This window comes from Protopterus annectens, chromosome 2.part1 (assembly GCF_019279795.1).
Source record: "Protopterus annectens isolate FY-2018-M chromosome 2.part1, PAN1.0, whole genome shotgun sequence".
Classification (NCBI taxonomy): domain Eukaryota; kingdom Metazoa; phylum Chordata; order Ceratodontiformes; family Protopteridae; genus Protopterus; species Protopterus annectens.
The window spans coordinates 1,949,642,112-1,949,660,499 of record NC_056729.1 but is presented as its reverse complement, the minus strand read 5'-3'; the positions used below and the strand labels follow the sequence as shown (position 1 = coordinate 1,949,660,499).

Sequence of the window (18,388 nt, the reverse complement as noted above, 5' to 3'; positions counted from 1 at the left end):
AAAATGAGGGTCATGCTACTCAATGCCAGGAGTTTAAAATCTCAAAAGGCATGCGCTCAAAGCACTCCTCAGTATGGAGAACGTTGACATCTGTGCAGTAACTGAAACCTGGTTCAAGGCTCCACAGAGCACCCCAGCACTACCGGGCTACAACTCATACCACACATTTTGGCCACAGAACATGGACCGAAACACAAAAGGAGGGGGTGTATCCATATTCATCAAGGATACCTACATCTCCAGGTTAGTGGTGCAGCATGATACCTCTGAGATCATCCATGTGCAACTAACATCAGGGCAAATTGTGGCATGCTACAGATCAACCTTCATGATCCAAGACCACCACTCCGCCTTTCTGGAGACACTGGAAAACATGGAGGTCCTACCAAACACCCTGATATTGGGCGATTTCAATTACCCTGCCGTTAACTGGGAAAACTACTCAAGTACAAACTCCCAGGTCCAGAGCTTCCTGGAATTTATCGACTCAAATTCCCTGGATCAGCTGAACTCCCCTACCAGAGGTAAAAACATATTAGACCTGGTCATCACCAGCATGGGCGACAGGTGTTCTGCACTAGAGATCAACCCATCACTGGTTAGATCAGACCATAAACTAATCACTCTGGTTGTCCACACCACACCACCACCCCCAACCAAGATAACCACAGTGAAAAACTTTTCTATAGTAAACTTCACCTTACTTAAGACAGAGGTGGTAAGTTTCACAGCTCCCACGCTAAAGGATAACAGTGTCCAAGATGCAGGAACCTTTACAAATGCACTCTGAGCACCTACAAGGATGCATGGATCGTGCCATCCCTAGCAAAACCAAGGCTCACTCCCCTAAGAGAAGGAAACCAGTCTGGTGGACCCCTGCCATAAACAGATTATAAAATAGAAGGAGGAAACTAGTTCAGAAAAAAAACAAATCCCAAGAAGGAAAGACATCCCTGATCAGTATCAGTAAGAAACTAAGGTCCCTCATAAAATCATCCAAGGCTAACTTCGAAAGAAAAATAGCCAAGAATTCAAAAGATAACCACAAAGCCTTCTTTAGCTATGTCAAGAATCTAAATGACAACTTGCAGATATGTTCGGAGCTAGTGCAAAATAGCACAAAATATACTGAACCTACTGGTATTGCCAACATCCTGGCAGATAGATTCAGTGCAAACTTCACCCCCCTCTCATCCTCAAAAGGGCCCACAACAATACCGGAAAAGTGTAGTGTCCTGGAAATCACAGATGCACAGGTTAAAAACAGCCCTTTCAAAAGCCAAAGGCACAGTGTCAATGGGGCCAGATGGTGTCCCAAGCTACGTCTTGCACGAACTGCAGAAAGAACTAACCCCCCACCTAAACATACTGTTCAACCTCAGCCTCTCCACAGGCTATGTGCCCATAGAATGGCGGACAGCAACGGTTATTCTGCTCCACAAAGGAGGGGCCACAACTGACCCTGGTAACTGTCGCCCTATAAGCCTGACAAGCCTGGTCTGCAAGGCTATGGAGCGCATCATCATGGAACTCATTAACAAAGACATTAGGAACTTCCAAACACTTGACCCGACCCAGTTCGGCTTTAAGGGCAGATCATGCCTACTAAATCTGGTTGCCTTCTTCAAGACAGTCACCAAGACCATAGATGAGGGGAAGGTGGTTCTCACAGCCTACCTTGACTTCGCCAAGGCTTTTGACACCATTCCCCACTGAGGAATTGTAGAAAAACTCACCAGCCTGAACATAAACCCCTACGTTATGAGATGGGTTGCCAACTGGCTTACAGACAGAACTCACACGGTAAGAATAGCGGGCTCTAGGTCCAACTCTAAACCAATCACAAGTGATGTCCCACAAGGCTTGGTCTTGGGACCCCTACTCTTCAGCATATACTTCTCAGAAGTACAGGCAAACACAGGAGGACTATGGCTAACCAAGTTCACCGATGACTGCAAACTGGGAGCCATAATTGACTCTCCGTCTGACACGGACATTCTCCAAAAGGGCCTTACTGAGATGGACACCTGGTGTCAAAGTCTTGGTCTCAAGCTAAATGCCAAAAAATGCATAGTCATCCCATTTGGGAAAAACAAAACACCCATGAATTACCACATAGGTGGCAGTCCCCTTAATACAGAAGAGGTGATAAGAGATCTGGGGACCCAGGTAGATAGTAATCTCTCCTTTGACAATCATATTGCCAAAGTAGTTAGGAAATCCTTCTATGTAGCCCATCTAATTACTAAAGGGTTCGCATCTAGAAATAAAGAGGTTATAGTGCCCCTCTACTCGTCGCTCATCAGACCCATCATAGAGTACAATACCCCATTTGGGATGTACCTCACAAGACACTTCCAACAGCTGGAAAGACAACAAAAGTACCTCAACAAGAAGGTTGCTGGTCTCAAACATATGTCCTATGAAGCCCGACTGGAAAACCTCCGGCTGTACTCAGTGGCATATCGCTTACTCAGAGGAGATCTCTGCCTGACTTACAAAGCCATGTCCAACTCAGAATTGATGGACATGCTCCACCTAAAGAAATCCAAGTCACTGTGAGCCACTCGCTGTAGTGAGCTAAACCTCACCACAACAATAAATAGAACATGCTGGAGGGATAGATTCCTGTCACAGACACTCCCCATGCTTTGGAACAAAATTCTTAACTACATTAGGCAGAGCCCCTCACTAACGCTCTTCAAGAGAAACCTTGACGAGTGGATGGGTAACAGAAAATACACCCCTGGGATCACTTCATTGGCTGTTCTTGACAGAGGCTCAGTTAATTAATCAATGGGGTGGTGAAAGCTGACACACTCTGGCTAGGCTTATAAATGCCCTCGGGCAGATAGCCTAGTACTTACCTATGAACCTATATTAATTTTGCAATATTTAGTGCTACCTCCTTTTGAGCCAGCTGCTACTTGTCATCTCAAGTTTCTTTCCTGGAAAACTCTTTCTAGTGGCCATTACTTCTGCCGGAAGGGTTTCAGAAATAAAGGCACTTTGTGCAAAACCGCCTTACATAATCTTCCATAAAGACAATGTGTCTTTGAGGACTAACCCTTCATTCCTTCCTAAGGTGGTTGCGATGACTATCCCTAATTTCCCATCGCTTTTGCAAAGTGTTTCTTAAGGGAATTCTACATATCAAACCTCTATTCAAGGATCCTTTACACCCATGGGATCTTACATTCATTTTGCAGTATTTAGTGCTACCTCCCTTTGAGCCAGCTGCTACTTGTCATCTCAAGTTTCTTTCCTGGAAAACTCTTTCTCTAGTGGCCAGTACTTCTGGCAAAAGGGTTTCAGAAATACAGGCACTTTGTGTGAAACTGCCTTACGTAATCTTCCATAAACACAGTGTGTCTTTGAGAACTAACCCTTCATTCCTTCCTAAGGTAGTCTCCAAGTCAAACATCAATCAATGCATTCATTTACCAGTTTTCTTCACAGATTTCTCAAAGGCGAGTACTGTCTACATCTGTTAGACGTCCACAGACAGCTGAGATTTTATCTTGATAAGACAAGGTTTATAGAACTTCAGACCAACTGTTCATCTGCTTTTCAGGTCCTAGGATAGGTCAACCATTTTCTAAGGTGACCCTATCAAAATGGCAAAGAGATTGTGTTACTTTCATTTATGAACAGAGCAGTCATAAAATACCTGCACCTGTAAGGGCTCACTCAACCAGATCTGTAATAAAAAATGTTAATATGGTTTGTTTTATTTTCTTTTAATGTATGGGTACCAACGTGTTACATGATAATTTAATAAAGGTGTTTAACAATGAGGATGAAATAGAGACAGGCTTGGAGGATAATCAACATGCATGTTCTGTAAAGTTAAAAACTGGTCATAGAGATGGTTGCTAAGATAGTCATGTTATCTTTGATGCCATATTTGCAACCTGGAAGCACCCATATTCTACCCGTTCAGCTTTAATGGATTTTGTTGCCCTTTAGAAGCCACTGCCTGTGTAGGCATATTACTTTATAAACACTCCAGTGCTGTTTCAGACATAGCCACTCCATGATGTAAAAATTGGGTGTAGGTGAATTTGTCACATTGACTATCACCAGAAATGGGCATGGTTATTTGCTGTGCTAAGTGAGTTGGGTATCCACCCTACTTCAAATTAGGCCATGGATCCATGCCACAAGTTGAAGTGTTCTATATACCTCTATTGGCCTGTGTATGTGTGTGCATGCACGCCATAAAGCTCAGCAGCCTTGGGGTCAGTAGGCTACTAGCCTGCTGGTATCAATTTTCCCAGCCTATTTTACTTGGGATAGGTCTGTTGACTGAAATCTGAGAATAAAGTCAGTCAGCCTGTCGGTCATGAACTAAGTATTGCTGCACTGAATAAAGGTTTACTGACAGGATGCAGCTTGGAAGTGGATTACATGGTAGTAAGGAAGAGATTGGACATCCTGCATTTCATTTCTAGGAGATGAGATTAAATGGCAGTGCAGCAAAGCCACTTGGCTTAGGATCAAGAGCCTGTTACTCAGAGAGAGGACTGACTAGAAATAGTGTGGGAATTGTGGTGAGGAAGAATTTTCTGAAAACAGTGAATAATGTCATCAGAATTAGTGATAGTTTCATGGCAGTCAAACTCCAGTGTAAAGATAGGGCAATGTATATAGTCTCAGTATCTGCCCCACAACAGGGTTGTGATGGCAAGGAAAGAAATACAATCAGGCAGCAGTTGCAGGACCTAGTCGATAAAGCAGGACAGGATGAGTTAGTGTTGAAAATCTGGGGACCCGAATACTCCTTTTGGGATGGACAAAATATGAAGACTGCCTGGGATTGTAAGTGAGGGGAAACAAGAATGGAGGAGGGGAGACCATTCTAGACTTCTGTAAAGCAAAAAATACTCCCAGGCTAATACGACCAGGTAGTGCAGGAATACCAGATAGTAAAAAGAATATATAGACTTCTGCCTGGCAAATTGCTTGATGTTGGCCAGCACCTGGTTCAGCAAAACTGATCGTCACAAGATTATATACAAGAGTGGTCAACATACAACTCAGGGAGAGGGCATTGGGTAGAATGTGAGATTTCAAAGTATTTCTCAGTGAAGTTGTCAGCCCATAGCAAAAACCATCTGTGGCCACAATCAACTACAAGCAGTGGTCAGAAAAGGATCTAAGATCAACAGAGCCTCGACTGGAAGACTTGAAAGTTGACTGCAGCAAAAGCATAAGGGTTCAAGGAAATGCTCAAGGCTGTAACACTTCAAAAAGAAGAAAGGTGAAGTCAAAGGATGTCAGTGTTGTAAACAACATGTATGAAAACTATAGAAGTTTATTTTATTTAAATAAGCTACATAAAGGTGGAATGCACAAGTCCAGGAAGATATCAGAGGAAAGGAGGAGTGCAAGAAAGGTAGAAGATAGAAAAGGTAGACCAAGCTATGAAGGAATGTTGGTTGACTAACAGAGAGGCCAAGAGAACAATCACAGTAGTAAAGAACAAGGCAACCTATAGGCACTCTGCCAACTTCTGAGTCTTCTGAAAGTGACTCAGCAGATTTATTTACCCATTTTTTATACATCAGGAAAGTCCAACTGTTTGGAAAAGCCCATTTTCAGCGGAGGCCCTGAGAGAAAAGCTCCACAAAATCAATGTTTCTACATAAATTTATTGCACAAAATACAGAAATGCTTCACACTAAAATATGTATAAAAACTGTATCTTAAAAACAGAGTTGTTTAAAACAGATTATGCATTTGCTAATAGATTTTACAAGTATTTCACACATTAAATTTGTGTAACTGAATTGCAGTAATACATACAGATATGGGAAATGATAGGTATGAATATTTGTAGTGAAATGGTGAGAGTGGAATTTAAAGTATTTATCAAAAGAGAAAAAGTTAAAGAATAAGAAGTAAACTGTAGTACACAGGGTGAGTAATCCCAGTGGAGGTTAGTCAGCCAAATTGAAAAGGAGATTGGGGAACTGTGAAAGAAGTAGAAAGAAAGAGATTGTGAAGGAGGTGTGTATAAAGTAGATGGTAAGAAGCGAGAAGGAGGATAGAAATATTCTCTGCATAAAGGTTTTTTCAAGGATGTTCTGAGAGATAATGCCTTGCGTTGTGATAATTACCTAGGTTAGCTTATCAAGTACAAAGCCAGATGGTTTTGTGTACTGTTTAAGCTAGGCTTTGAAACTTATTCATTTGTAAGCAGGAAGTTTGTGTTGCAGGAAGCAGTGATACTTTGGTATCTTTTGGAGTGCAGGGCATTTTTCAGGCATATAGGGTAAGTGTGTGTGCTGTGAGGAATTGGAAATAAGTTAAGCGCAGGGAGTTTGCAGCAAATTTAGTTACTTTGCTATAGCGTGTTTCTAATTGCATTTTTTCTGCTTTGTTAATATTAGTAAGAACAGGGTTGCCAGATTTGTAAAGGGACAGGTAGGGACGGTCCTTCACGCTAAGTGAAGACCAAAAAAAATAATGGTTCACCTCTGAGCCCACTGCTGTTCATACTGATAATGGACTACATTAGCTAACAGGTTGGAAGTGACACTTCAACAAAGCAGAGTATGAAATCCCCAGACTGAAAATGAAGTAGATCAAATGTGATCAGTGCACTATCCCTGTTAATAAATTCAAAATAAAAGAACAAAACAAACTTGTATGCAGATGATGCGACATAGCAAGCAGACTGAATAGGAAAATAGCCCAAATGCAAAACTGAAGGCACATGGGATGAACTAAATGCAGATGAGGCAGTCGTCATGGTAACACAAAATGGGTGAGGGTTCAGAAGAAGCGGAAAATTGAGATAGAAGGGAAACCGTGGAACAGGTTAACGGCTTCAAAGATCTGGGAAGGGTGGTTGTGGAGAAAGGAGAGAAGACTGAATAGGAGGTCAGATCTAGAATCATTGGAACATTGGGATTGCAGCCAACTAGCACAGTGTGTAAGAGATGGTGTGGCAGAAGAATGCCAAAGAAGTAAGGTTTACAAAATAATGATTCAGACAGTACTTTTGTGTGGTACAGGAACCTGAGCAGTGAAAGAATAACAGTTGAAGAAGCTAGAAGTGATGGAGGTGGAAGTACTTGAGATGTGTGGTAGAATGCACACTGTGGGATGGATGAAGAAATGAGGACATCAGAACAGAAGCCAGAATAGCTCCATTTGCAGTAAAGGTCAAAAAGAACAAGTCAGTGGTTTGGAAACGTGCAAGAAAGTAGAAGATAATTTGCTGAAGAAGATTTGGGAGAGATGGGAAGAAGGCAAGAAGAAGTGAGGGCACCCATCAAAGAAATGGATGGATTGCATGAAAAAAGATCTGGAACAGTAAAAACTCTACACAAAACTAGATGGCTCTCTGTGTCAGTAAAAACATAAAAAATGCCAAACGAGCACTGACAAATAACATGAAGGTAAAATAAAATGCAGAGTGATTTGTTAAAAAAATAAAAAAGTGAAGTAAGCACTTTTGCCTCAAAACATGCACTTGAACTGAGACTTTAGACATTGAACACTGTACAAAATCCAACCCTTCTAAAGGGAAATAGTCATATAAATTAATGTGACATATGACATAATACTTAATACCTAGAACGTATACATGCAAAAATTGAACTTTTGGAGTTTTGTTCACCTTGACCCCGAATTTTGCTAATTAAGTCACAGGACATTGGGAAAATGAATTTGTTTATAATAATGAGTATTTCTCAGAAATTGCTTTTTATGGCTGCTGTATAGATGATTTTTTTGTGGAGTAGAAATGAGGATGAACTCAGTGAATTTGAGTTACAGCAACAACATTTTCTTATTTTGCGATTCAGTAGTAATCATGATACTCATGTTTTATAGACACCATGGTATATAAAAATTGCAACCACCATAGGACTGAAGAATGAGTTACTTGCACGTCTGGTGCAAGTAATTCTCTTCATTATAGTAGTGAGCATCCATCATATTTGAAGATTAATGGAATCAAAAGTATCCCCACTAGGGTATTTAATCACTGAGCTGAGTAAGGTGATGGATTAAAAATTAGCCTTATAAAAAGAGGGGTACTCCAACAAAGTGGTAGAAAATTCTGTCAGTATCATATTAGAGAGATCAGTAAATTTGTTTGGAATGTAGCTAGATGTTTAGTTTTTTTTTTCTGCAGACAGTTTTAATATTAAAATGATTGTTTTTCCATTTCTCAGAAACAAGGAGTGGAAATCCTGAGGTTTCATCAACAGTGGGTTACAACCTCAAGTTTATTTATAAAAGAGGTATAAGTTAAATGAAGTTTTTGAGAACCAAAGGGCTAGTGACAGTATTTATGGGTCCAAGGAACTTAAAAGTGTAATTCTTTGAAATTTTTCAAGTATACAAGCAAAGGTCCCATGTGTATTGTCTCAGTACCACTAAAATGTATGTTGCCCTGGATTTATTTAACTGTCAGTCATGTTTATATGGTAATGTGCACCAATTGTGAAAAATTATATGTTGGTGAAACCAAAACAAAGTTAAGAAGTAGAATTTAGGACCATATGTAGTAAAAACAAGAATAATTTAATGCATTATATAAGCACACATTAATGTGTCCATAATTTAAAAGATTTCTGTTTTCAGTGCTTGATTTTATTCAATTAATGACAAGAGGCAGTAGCAGGAGCAATGATTTGAATTATAGTGGATGCAGTGGGAAAGGTTTTAATCACACGGTGAATTTGAAATACTTTTTAAAGAAAAAAATAGAAATGTTATGCCATCTCATATGATTAATCACATGACTATTTTCCCTTTGTAAGGATTGGATTTTTTTATGTGGTGTTCAAAGTCTGACAAAGTCTCAGTTCAGGTGTGTGAATTAGAGACAAAACCGCTTGCTTTGTATTGGAATCAGGCATTTTATTTTCCTTCGCATTTTTCAGTCAGTATTAGTTTACGAAGAATGAAGGAGAGTAGCAATGAATAGAGAGCTGCATTGACACTTGACATTTCACTCTGACTCCATGTAGGAAATGATGGGGTGTTGATAATGATGATGACTTCTTTGTGATCTTTATTCTACTGTATATTCCACACATCACATCATTTGTCACCATACTGCCAAACAATGACTCCAAGGCTTTAGGTTGTTGTGTCAAGGAGCTCTCCTTTTCTGCCACATTTTACTTTAGCACACTCAGCAGATTATCTCATCCCTCTCTCTTATAGTCATGGCAAATTCAATAGACCCTGGAGAAACTGGAGGAACCTCTTGAGTTTGGGATCAGGGAAGATCTGCATGTGAGCTGTTGTCCTTCGTGTCTTTAGATGAACATGGCTACACCTTTGACTGTGGTGCTGCTTTGGACAGGTCCACAAGTTTAGCTCTCTCTCTCTCTCTCTCCAGGATGGCATACCTGAGAATCTCCTTTAAGGTGGAGCTCAAGAAAAAATATCCGAAGAGGCTCATGTTGTGAGGAATGGCCATTATATCCAGCTTCTTTGGACCTGCTTATTGTCCTCTAAGGAGAAAGTAGGTCTTCACATCTGTGGAAGTCCTCTTTCAACCCATTATTTTGACCTCTGCCCCTTTCTTTTATTAACTAGGTCAGCCGTAGAAGAGAGAAGCCTCCTCAACATCTAAGGGAAATCTACAAACAGCAGTTATGCCCCCTTCTGTCCAAGCATTCAGTCATGGTATTTATTTCTTCAGCAGGCCTGCTACAGTCTTCACCATGATTTAGGACTGCCTGTATGAGGTAGTTCCCCGCGTCTTCCTCACAGATCCTCCTCTAGAGAGACCTTTACTGGCACATAAGTCTGTGTTAGTAGAGCCATTGTATCAGGCCTATAGCGTACTGCTTAATGGGACTGCAGAGGCTGTTCTGGTTATGAGCAACAAATGGACTTATTCCCACGTCTTCATGCTCCCAAATGGGGCATTTTTTATACTGTTATTGACCACAGCAATATCAGCACATCACATCCAGTGCATTTAATTCTGGATGGTCATCTTGAAGGGGATCATGGTATTGCAACTGTGAGAGGGAGCTAAGGGAATCTTAGATAGCAACCCAGATATGATGAACACCTTTTGGCATATCCTTATGTGGAAATCACACAGCAGATAGTCTGGCCTACTTTGGGTGGACAGCAAATTTGGTGAATAATTTTATTTATTTGAGCTTTCTTGAACACAGCCATTTTCATCAAGATGTTTGCCATTTTGATTGAAGTCTTTCAGGAGTAGGGTCTTTAGCTGATCATCTCCAGACAGGTCACTAACAGTGCAGCTTAATATTTGGTTTTATTCATCTTTTGTTTTCCATGTCTCCATTGGATTCATTTAGACTGTCCCTATCTTGCTTGCAGTGATAAACACAATGGTACTAAAGCCAGTAGTGGGAGACTCCTCTATATAGCTGTCAGTCATGTTCTGTTGTCTGTTCTCCTGGTATGAGTAGTTATAGTCCTTCAATTTTATTGCACAAAACATAAAACTGCGCATTGACTCATGCTTTAATTTTTTTTTCCATAATAAATCTTTATTGTTATATACTTTTCATACAAAATTATAAAATAGAAACTACTAACTAACACTGTAACAATCACACCAAACAATATACAATATTTACAAGAATGCTTCCATATAAGACATTAGAAATATAAGAAAAACATAGGAATAATTAGTAAGTTTTCCATATTGAACAGTTTGATTAGGCTTTAATTTTTTTTGCCATTTTGTTTCAACTGAATCTCTTCAGGAAAAGATTAACATCTGGATTTTGTCAACAATGAAGCAATGTCTTCTTGCCCTAAATACATAACAAGTATACTTGTGTTAGACAAATTCACCTAAATTTTACCACACTGCTAAGATCTTGACAATAAGATAGTCTTGTGAAATCCACCTACATTTTAACAAAATTACCAGCCTAAGATATTAGAAGGCACTTTCATCATGCCAAACTACGAAATTCTTAAAATGTTGATGTTTTTAGAGGTTTTTAAGCATAGAAATATAGAAAATATGGAGGGAGTGAAAAAGAAAATGGGGGAGGGAGGTAAACTAGGAAAAGCGTGAAAAACCTTGACAGTTATTTTTAATTGTATTCATTTCTTAACTGTGTAAACTGTCTATGCACAAAGCCTGTTTTATGAGTAATGCAGGAGCCCTTCCTTGTTAAGGTTTTTACTCAGACTCATGCAGCGGGCACATAGATGCCGAGGATTCAAATCCTGGATTACAGGATAATGTTCTTTTACAGCTCATAACCTTAAGATTTTGCATCAGCTGTCAGGAGTTTTGATTCTCTTTTATATTCTTGTAAGAAATAAATGCAGGTCATCCACGGGTTCAGTAGAAGTATAGTGCATTTTTTTTTACGTTTGTTGGCTCCCAGAAATACGGCTCATACGCTGAATGTCAAGTTCAAGCTCTTTAAGGTGCTTTTATCAAAGCACTATTTCAATAAAACAATTAAAAACAAAGAATATAAGGGGAATACATTTGAGAATGTTGAAATATTTTTCTGAAAGCAGTAAATAGTGGTTCCTATACTTTTGTGAAGAGACGAGCCAGCAGTGGCCTTTTAAAAGCATGTAGTGTGGGAATTCCCTCATCCACTGGGGAGGAAGTTACAGAGGCATGGTGTTTGACAGTAAGCAAAATGTACTTAAATGTTAATTAACAACCCTGGTACACCAGCATGTAGTGATTAATACAGTACCATTGTTGGTACCTGCCTTGAAGCCAGCCAGAATAATTTTATAAGCTCAGAAGATGGCAGACACACAGTACATATTTGTGAATAAGCCAAAAGCTGCCACAATAGAAGAGGATTTGCCCATCTTAAAGTTTTGTGGCAGCACACCTGTTTTTCCCTTTACCATTTTGACTGCAGACTGGAGAATGGGTGTGTAAATCTTACACACTGATACCAAATGTATAACGAGCAGGGTATGGTATCATGATCTACACTACTGTAGACCAATAAATATTCTATGGGGTAGTTGACCTTAATGGTGAGAAGTACACATTTCTGCATCATGTAATAGCCAACACCTGCCATGCAAACACAAACTTTACTCTGTACATCTGCAGATCATAGTTATAATCATGATTTTATCCACCTTACACAGAGCCAGGTGCATTCGAGTACAGCCTTTCCAACAACAGTAAAACTTGTCTAATTAAAAAAAAGTTTGTAGGCAAATGAGCATACAATATTTTCCAGAAAGGGAGAGTTAAATGATAATTCTGCAGTACCATAACCCTGTCTCTCAGGGCAAGATTGTGTTTCACTATCCAGACAACCCCAGCAGATAAAGAAACCAAATTACAGTTTCCCCTTAAAATAAATGAGACACTAAATATTGGAATGGTAACATTTGGCTCTAAGCAGTCATTCTTCATTAGTGGATACCAAATAGTTAATAGTACCAGATCAGTGCACAAGCCCTTAAGCTCGTAAAGAAATCATTAGCCACAAACATTTAGAGCTGAATGGTAAAACTCTTGCAAGAATAAAGAAAATAAGCAATTTCACTTGAAACATATTTATGGAAATAGGAATAATCTTACAAAAGAAGATTAAAGTTTTGAACAGACTGATGACAGGTAATCTATACCCTGACATGTTATAGCTGAAAATACCCATGTTTGTGTTCTAGCTTTCAAGATTAAAATAAAATGTGCTTAGTTTTTACAGGCAGCTATATCTCTGTGCACTCTTCAACAAGAAAATCCAGCAACTCTCCATCAAACACATCTATCCCTTTCCCTGTGTGTATGTATGTATATATATATATATATATATATATATATATATATATATATATATATATATAAGCCGCGGTGGTGCAGTGGCAGCGCTGTCGCCTCACAGCAAGAGGTTCTCCCGTTTGATTTTTGGCTGGAGCACCTACTCTGTGGAGTCTGCATGTCCTCCCCGCGGTCGAGTGGCATTCGAAAGACATGCATGAATGGGCGTGCCTTTGTTGAAGGTTGGGCGTCAGGCTGGCACGTTAGCACCATAAAAAATTGACTGCCAATCATTAGCGGACTGTTCTGCTGTGGCGACCCCTAACTAGGAAAAGCCGAAAGAAAAACAAACATATATATCTGTATCTATATGACTTAAAAAAATAAAATCTCATGGGCATTTAGAAGCCATGGAGCTGAAACATTAGAATGTCCTTAAGGGATCATTTGCATGCATATATATATATATATATATATATATATATATATATATATATATATATATATATATATATATTAACCGGGTTAGTCCAACTGAGCCAGTGGTCCATTTTCAGTGGAGACCTAAGGAGAAAAGCTGCAGAAGTTATTGCAAAGTTACATAAAGAAAAACGTCTGACAGTGAAGTTGTATGCAAACAATACAGTAATGTGCTTTACATGAGAACATTAGAAATTTACAAAAGGCCTAAAAATGAAGTTTGCATAAACATTACAATAAAATGCATAACATGCAGTACAAAAGTTAGACATTTTTTTTTAATCGACAAAAAGAGAAAGAGATGCAAGTGAGATAAGACACCTGCAATAGGTGGGTATTAAAGTGTGAGAAGTTGTAAGGTGGGATTTAAGTGGGATCATTGCAGTGACAGGTATTGACATGTAGGAGAAAAGTTTTAAGTTTGCATTTAAAGAAATTTGTTAGAAATTATTCGGATGTTAAGGGGTGTTTGTTCCGTGCATGGGAAATACTATGTTTGTAAAGAAGTTCACCAATGTTTTTGTTTGGTTTATAGGTGTCCAGAAGGAGCTGGGCAGAAACCCTTCTTTTCAGATCAGGTTAACACCAATGAGACATATACACGTAATGTAGATGTACAACCACTATGGTATTTAATGACTTACAGCAGAGCTAGTGAACCCATTGAGAGAATTATTAAAGAGAATTGGGATATGTTAAAGGCTCTACCTGGATACAAGAAATGGCTACCTGATAAACCCCTATTTACATATAGGAATTGTGACAGTTTAAAGCAACGGTTATATTACAAGGACTTTTCCTTGAATAAACAAGGTCATATTGATCTTTGGACTAAAGGAACTGTGCCATGTTATAATTGTTACTGTTGTTCGAATATTTGCCACTCGAATGAGTTTGTGCATCCTGTTCGTAAGAGGAGATTTATTTTTAACTGTACAGCTACATGCAATACCCCCTTTGTGGTGTACTTAGCGACCTGCACCTTATGCTCAGGATTCTATGTAGGCAAATCAACTAAGAGACTACGGGACAGGATAATAGAGCATAAATCTGACATATATAGGGGTGCAGAGACTAACTCTTTAGTGAAACATGTGCAAGAGCAAGGTGCGCCATTTGAATTTAGAGTTATAGAATATTTAAAACCTAATATTAGACGTGGGGATATTAATAAATTAGATGTAATGGAATATGAATGGATTGTCTGCATGCAAGCTGACGTATATCCAGGTCTAAATAAACAAGTAACTTTAAAACCAATCTTAAAATTGAAACAACAAATGATTACATAATCTTTATTTTATGTATTGGAAGTTGCTTTATAGTTATTTTCTGCCTCTTTTATTTTACTCTTTATTAATTTTAATTTTTATGAATTCTATTTGTAAGATTCATGATGTACTTATTTTTTGTGTAGAATTGGTAATTTGATTAGTGTTGCTATGTGTTAGGATGGGCTGTTTCATGTGCTTTATTTTAAATAAATATTTAAATGGAAGATTGTTTTAAACACTGAAGAAGGACTACTTGTCTGAAAACTTTGTTGAATAAAATTGCTTTGCGTTGTGAAGAGTGCTTGGTTATTAATTTGGACTTTTGGTGGTGTTACTCTTCACTTCATCCATCTGCTCATCTTTGATTTTTTAATTTTCACTCTACTCTGTCATAGTTCAGTCATCCAATATGCAGATAAATCTACCATCATTTGTACAGCCATTTCCCCACCAGAACTACACGCACTCATCCAAAATGCCCTTATCTCTATGGAAACATGGATGACCAGTAATCATCTCGCCCTAAACCTCCCCCCCAAAAAATAAACTCATGTTATTTATTCCTAAAAAAAACCTCCCTAAACAAGGACCAATTCTTTATTCACTCCAAAGACAATTACCATCATTAAGGTTGTCCCAAAACTACTTGGTGTTTAATAGTAGACAAAAATCTTACATTCAACCTACACATTCACAACAGTATCGAAAAAGCGCATAAAAAACTGGGCATGCTTTACAGACCTAAATACTTCCTTAATCATTCTGCTACAGTCATCCCTAGCCTCTTCTTTTCTGCTACCATCTCTTCTTTACGATGCTACTTTCTTCACTAATATCCAATCCTCCTCAAATCTAAACTTGACTCCTGCTTATAATAAAATTGCTAAAATTGTAACCAATGCTGAGTACTCATCACATCACTATGTCTGTCTACAATCCCTAAATTGGATAGAACTCCCTCATTATCTTACCTATGTACAACTAACCACCACCCATAAATTCATATTTAACCATCACATTACCCTGCTGTCTCTTCTCTCCTTACTGTATACAATCCTAATAGAACTGTTTGCTTCTGAATGTTGAAAAACATAACCTTTTTTTCACATGCTCTACTCCTTTACTATTGCTAGATTATGGAACACTCTCCCTCCATCACTCAGAACTACCAGCAATGCAGCCCTCTTTAAAAAATCATTAAGACACTACCTTTCCTCTCTGTGGCAATGCACATGCTCCAAAACTGCACTTCCCAAAACGTGACACTATGCCAGTACTGCACTATTTACTCCTCTGCTATAACTCCTTCTCCTTATGTTTACCTATAACTGTAGGAATGTTACTAACTACTATATGTGCTACCTTTATTTATTCTGACGACTTGATAACTGTTATTGCAACATGACTAACCCAACTATACTAACTATATATATATACTAACTATATACTCTATCATGTTGTTTTATTATAGCACAAACCACTTCATCCTTTATGTTGTAAGCAAATAATTTACCAGGATTTTTGTCTTGCTCACTACATTTACCACTGTAGCTCATGTATAGCAATTATCGTCGCTCCCTAATCTACAAATGGAATCTATAATTCTCTGTTTGCACTGTATAAATTATAGTGAATGTATGAATAGTGTTCTGTATGTATGAATGAATTTTAACTTGATTGCAGAACTTTTCTCCCCGGGACTCCACTAAAAATGGGCTTGTTATGGCCCAGTGGACTATCCTGGTAAACAAATCCAAATAAATAAAAGAAAATAAACAAACATTTGAGCTGGTGAGATCAAATCCCTTCAATGGTGTGTTCTTAAATTCATGAGTTTTTTAATGTTTTAAATTGAATTTTGTAAAACAAAAATATTCATGAGATTCTTTGTTTGGATAGTCCTAGTCCTTTGTACTTATTGTTTGACCTGACAATAGTGTGAACCTTTCATGGCATGCTTTATTATGGACCATTACCAGGACATTGCCAGATGTCCCCTATCTGAGAGATAGAGACTTCAGTGCAGTTATCTCGCTTGGACTTGTGTCTGCCATTTTGATCATTTAAGGAGTATACTGTGATATGTGGCTTCTTTTAATTGAACAAATATGGGCCCACTCAACTCCATGAGCAATTGGAAAATGGACATACATTCTGGATACATTCTGGATTGCTATGATGTACACTGCATATGATACAACTCCACTGTATTGGCTCTATTTCAGTTGACATTCCTGGCCAGAACATTGTATATTTTGCTCTTTGTATTATACCCTGATAAAGTTCATAAGCATTTATCTTCTCAGATCTGATGCCAACCAGCTGCAAAGAATTTTTTGTGTGTATTATCCTGCCAAGTTCCCAGTGTGCATTATATATGCATATGACTGCTGACTAGCATCAGTGGTCTTCAGTTATTGCAAGTCCCTTGCCTGCAAACTCTACCCCTCAATGGGGGTAGATGGGCTGACAGAAATCTCACTGCTCCCTATGGCTCCGCATAGATTGGTTTGCCAGGTGCAAATCTCATACCTTTTCCTTATTAGAACTCAACTTGAAAACTCAGGGCAATGATGGCAATAAATATTGAACACTATATTTGAAGAGCAGGTGTCCATGTCCCTTCAGTGATCTTAATATGACTGTTGCATGCAAAGACTTTTTATTTTTTTGAAGGACTGGGCACAATGAAATGCATTCAAAGTGGTACTTGTATTAAATTATTAAACTAATAAATTTTAGCTTCTTCAGTTTAAATTTATATTGGTTTTAATTTTGCAGCTCTCCCTAAAGTCATTTCCACCTTGTATGCGTCAGCTGCACAAAGCACTTCGAGATAATCATCACCTCCGCCATGGTGGCCGCATGCAGTATGGGCTGTTCCTAAAAGGTATTGGCATGACCCTAGAACAGGCTTTACAGTTTTGGAAAATGGAGTTTATAAAAGGAAAAGTAGATGCTGATAAGGTAAGATTGTAACAGAGTCCTAAATTGTTTTTCTCATTTATAAGATGCAGCATAAAATTATTTTATTAATAAGCATATGGTTCACTTACCAATTGTTACATCATCTAAAATGGTGTCAGTATTGCCATGTCCTTTATCTAGCTTCATTCTTATGCTGAGAGGAGTGATATCTAGTTGTGCTTTCCTGTGGAAGCACAGGTGGTTTTCTCATTTCTTGATTTGATATACTTGTGATCTAGCCAGATGTGTTGTATTGTCATTGTCTTAACCTCCTTTGGCTTTCTTCTCTGGTTCCTTCCACTGCCTGCTGAAGTTAGGATATGGGTCTTGTCTTTTATGTCCGTATGTATTATCCAGTACTGTGCATGCAGCTGGATGCAGCCATTGCAGCAGCATGCTTATTGCACAATTTTTATGAAAAGGATACTTGGGCTGTTACAGTTTTGGCCTTTGTATTGGCTCATATTTTTGCAATATGTTTTAAAAGAATCTGAAAGCATAATAGAACAATAATAAATTATTGTAACTGGTATGCACTGAATAAATAAAACAACAGGATTCCAACATTTATTGTAGAGGATATCTGATCTTTGTTTGCTGTCAGAATCTTTGTATTTAAAAACAGTAACACGTAGCATTTGCCATCAGGTGTAGACAGCTCCAAAAGATTACTTCTGTTCTGTACACAGGAAATGAAAGGGTCATCTGAGCTTGTTAGTACTTTTCTAATTTACTTTATGATAACAGGATAACATCATGCAATAATGAGCTTATTTAAACTGATTTAACTACAAAAATGTTTTATTTACAAGTGATATGAAACTGTACAAGGATCCTTTTTCTAGCTCACGTCAAACTTTGTTGTCTTTCATCTGTAGCTCTAAAGATCTCAGATACACATGTACAGAGAGGCTGGGATATAGTGCGTTCTACAATCAAGGCT

At 38.4% G+C, this 18,388-nt stretch overlaps 1 protein-coding gene across 4 annotated transcripts in view; it reads left to right on the top strand.

Annotated features, from left to right (window-relative positions):
* Positions 1-18,388, top strand: part of PRIM2 (DNA primase subunit 2) — a 2,362,887-nt gene that overhangs the window by 1,692,346 nt on the left and 652,153 nt on the right. For all 4 annotated transcript variants that reach the window (XM_044063334.1, XM_044063337.1, XM_044063335.1 and 1 more), the window contains exon 10: positions 17,260-17,445. In XM_044063334.1, the coding sequence (XP_043919269.1) occupies positions 17,260-17,445 (186 nt within the window). The remainder of the gene's footprint in view (positions 1-17,259; positions 17,446-18,388) is intronic.